At 76.1% G+C, this 3,310-nt stretch overlaps 1 protein-coding gene across 1 annotated transcript in view; it reads left to right on the top strand.

Annotated features, from left to right (window-relative positions):
* Nucleotides 1-3,310, top strand: part of H696_06087 (hypothetical protein) — a gene marked incomplete at both ends in the record, with an annotated part of 8,605 nt that overhangs the window by 3,786 nt on the left and 1,509 nt on the right. The window contains 4 exons of the mRNA XM_009499849.1: nt 134-2,683; nt 2,812-2,830; nt 2,961-2,990; nt 3,079-3,249. Coding sequence (XP_009498124.1) covers nt 134-2,683; nt 2,812-2,830; nt 2,961-2,990; nt 3,079-3,249 — 2,770 coding nt within the window. The remainder of the gene's footprint in view (nt 1-133; nt 2,684-2,811; nt 2,831-2,960; nt 2,991-3,078; nt 3,250-3,310) is intronic.

Here is a 3,310-nt window from a genome sequence, read left to right as displayed (position 1 = left end):
CCTTGTACTGCATGCGGGCACATGTGTCGGGGGCTGCCCGATGGGCACCTTCCCGGTGGCCGACGTGTGCACCGCCTGCGCGGCCACATGTGCCACCTGCTCCTCGGCCACCGCGTGCGACACGTGTGCCGAGGGCATGGTGTTCCTGGCCCCGGCGCGTCCCCAGGACCGGGGCCTCTGCACCGGCACCTGCCCCGAGGGGCAATACCCCGGGGCTCAGCAGTGCCAGCTCTGCCCGAAGGGCTGCACCGGCTGCCAGGTGGACCCGACCTCCGGGCATGTTCACTGCACGGCCTGCTCCCGGGGCTATGGCCTGGGCCCGCATGCGGCCGGGCGCCCGGTGCCGGATCTCCCCCGGTGCTTGCCATCGTGCGAGCCCGGGCGCTTCCCGGATGCGGATCTGGTGTGCACGGCCTGCCATGGGTCGTGCGCCGAGTGCCGGCGGCCGGATGCCTGCACCGTCTGCCAGCCGGGCTGGGTCTTCCCCACGGCCGGGGCCGCCCTCTGCACGGATGCCTGCCCGGTGGGGGAATTCCCCGACACCATGGACACCAAGCAGTGCCGGGCCTGCGGCGCGGGGTGCCACCTGTGTGCCGGCGGCGCGGACCGGTGCACGCGCTGTGCGCCGGGGTGGCGGCCGGCCGGCCCCCTGCCCGGGGCCTGTGTCGGCTGCCCGGCCGGGTGTGCCACCTGCTCGGCCGACGGCCAGTGCCTGTCATGCGACGGGGCCTCCCAGCCGGGGCTGGTGCTGACGCCGGATGGGCGCTGCGCCGGGTCCTGCCCGGCCGGCCACTTCCCGGACGGGCCGGAGTGCGCTCGCTGTGCCGATGAGTGTGCCACCTGCACCGGGCCCGGGGTGGACAGCTGCCTGACCTGCTCGCCGGGGCTGGTGCTGGAGGCCGGCGCCTGCCGGTGGCCCTGCCCGGCCGGGCAATTCCGCGACGCCACCACCCCGGGGCTTCCCTGTGTCGCCTGCCATGCCTCCTGCTCGGCGTGCATCGGGCCCGGGGATGCCAGCTGCTGGGACTGCTCGCGGCCGGAGCACGTGGCGCAGGATGGCCACTGCCAGCAGGCCTGCGCCGGGGGGTTCGTCCCGGTGGCCGGCCGCTGCCAGGCCTGCCACTTCACGTGTGCCACCTGCCAGGGGGTCCGGTCGACCGAGTGCACCGCCTGCCGGGCCGGGCTCTTCGGCGTGCCGGTGCCCGGGTCCGATGGCCGGCGCCTTCGGTGCCTGGATGCCTGCCCGCTGGGGAGCTTCCCCGGCCCGGGGGGCGTGTGCTCGCCATGCGGCGCCGGCTGCCTGGTGTGCGAGGCCGGGCCGCTGGCCTGCTCGCAGTGCGAGCGCAACATGCTCCTCCGGCCCCCGGGCCCGGGCCCGGACCCGGACCCGTGTGTTTCCTCCTGCCCGGGGGCCAGTGCCCCGGTGGGCGGGTCGTGCGTCGGCTGTGCCGGGGCCTGTGCACAGTGCGCCGGGCCGCGCGAGGACCAGTGCCTGGCTTGCGCCGGGCCCGACAGCCTGCTGCATGGCGGCCGGTGCATGGGGGCCGGGGCCTGCCCGGAGGGCTACTACCCGGAGGCCGGGGCCTGTGCCCCGTGCACGGCCGACTGCCAGGGCTGCCAGACGGCCGACCGGTGCACTGCCTGCCCGGCCGGCGTGCCGCTGGTCAATGACCGGTGCCTGACGGCGCGCTGCCCGGCCGGCACCTTCCTCCAGCAGGACCCGGCCACCGGGGCCTCCCTCTGCGCCGAGTGCCATGCTTCGTGCACCGAGTGCGCGGGCCCCGGGCCGGGGGGCTGCACCGCCTGCCCAGAGGGGCTGGCATTGACGCCGGCCGGTGCGTGCGAGGGGTCCTGCCCGGAGGGGTGGTGGCCCGGCCGGCCGGAGCCGGCCTCGCCGGCCGGCCCCGGCCGGGAGTGTCTGCCCTGCGACCGGCCAGCCCCGGCCGGGGTCCCTGGCTGCCGGGTGTGCCATGACTCCGGGGCCGGGCCCTTCTGCACGGCCTGCGCGCCGGGGCACGTCGCCTCGGCCGATGGCGACCGGTGTCTGGAGCACTGCCCGCCGGGGGAGTTCCTGCCGCCCGGGGCCGCCGCCTGCTGGGCCTGTGACAGGGCCCTGTGTGCCGAGTGCGCCCTGGCCGCCAGCCGGTGCACGGTGTGCGCCAGCCCGGGGGCCCTGCTGCTCGGGGACACCCGGGCATGCCTGGCCGGCGGCCGCTGCCCCGGCGCCAAGTATGTCGGGCCCACTGCCGGCGGCGTGTGCCTCCCCTGCGCGGTGGCCCACTGCGAGGAGTGCGCCCTGTCGAGCGGGCTGCCGTCCGAGTGCGACGGGCCGAGCGCGGCCACCGGCGGCGAGCTGCTCTGCCCGCTGGCCACCGAGTGCCGGCGCTGTGCCGACGGGCTGGTCCTGCTGCGGCCGGCGGACCACTCCTCGGCCGTCTTCGCCTGCGTGGCCGAGTGCCCGACCGGCCTCTTCCAGGACGGCCTGGAGTGTGCCCCCTGCGCGCGGGACTGCGACCAGTGCCTCGGGCCGCGGGAGGAGGATTGCACGGCATGGCCCCGGCCGGCCGGGCGGTCCGCCTCGCTGGCCCTGGGCCTGGGCCTGGGCCTGAGCCTGCTGCTGCTGCTGCTGCTGCTGCTGCTGCTTGTGGCGTGGTGCCGCGTGCGCCGGGCCCGCCGGGCCAAGGTGCGCCCCGTGAATGCGTCCCCCCCCCCCTTTCGCGCACCGTGACCTCCCTGGATACTGACAATCGCGCGCGTGCACCATCCCCCCCCCCCCTCCTGGCCATTCCTGCCTGCGCCGGTGGCACACAGGCCCCCGAAGAGCTGGATGGTGCGCTGGCTCGGCCCCCGCGGGTTCCCCGCGCTGCTTCTCCCCCCCCCCGCACCCCGGCCGGAGGCCCCCACTTACTCACGCACACACCCGCACGCACGCACGCACGCACGCACCGGTCGGGCCGCAGAACATGCCACCGTCCTGAATACGATTGTCGGTACGCCTTTCCCTGCCTTCCGCTTCCTTTGGCTCGGGAGTGGGTGGAGGAAGAAAAGACCCTTCGGTTGCTGACCCCCGATTGGCAGAGCTCTCGCTTCCCGGGCGCGCGCTTGTGGACATCGAGGCGGACTTCGCCCCGGTGGACATGCACCTCGGCGAGGGCAAGCAGGCCAGCGTCTACTCGGCCCGGGCGGTCGGGGCCGGCATCCGTGCGCGGCTCGACTGCCCGGACACCGTGGCCATCAAGCTGTTCGCTGGTGCGTCCCATGGCAGGCCTCCCTCGGGGCCGGGCCTCGCCGCATCTTCGCCCCCCCCCCC

This window comes from Fonticula alba, assembly GCF_000388065.1.
Source record: "Fonticula alba strain ATCC 38817 unplaced genomic scaffold supercont2.18, whole genome shotgun sequence".
NCBI lineage: Eukaryota > Rotosphaerida > Fonticulaceae > Fonticula > Fonticula alba.
Note: the sequence above shows the minus strand (reverse complement) of the source record. Positions and strands in the feature narration are given on the sequence as shown.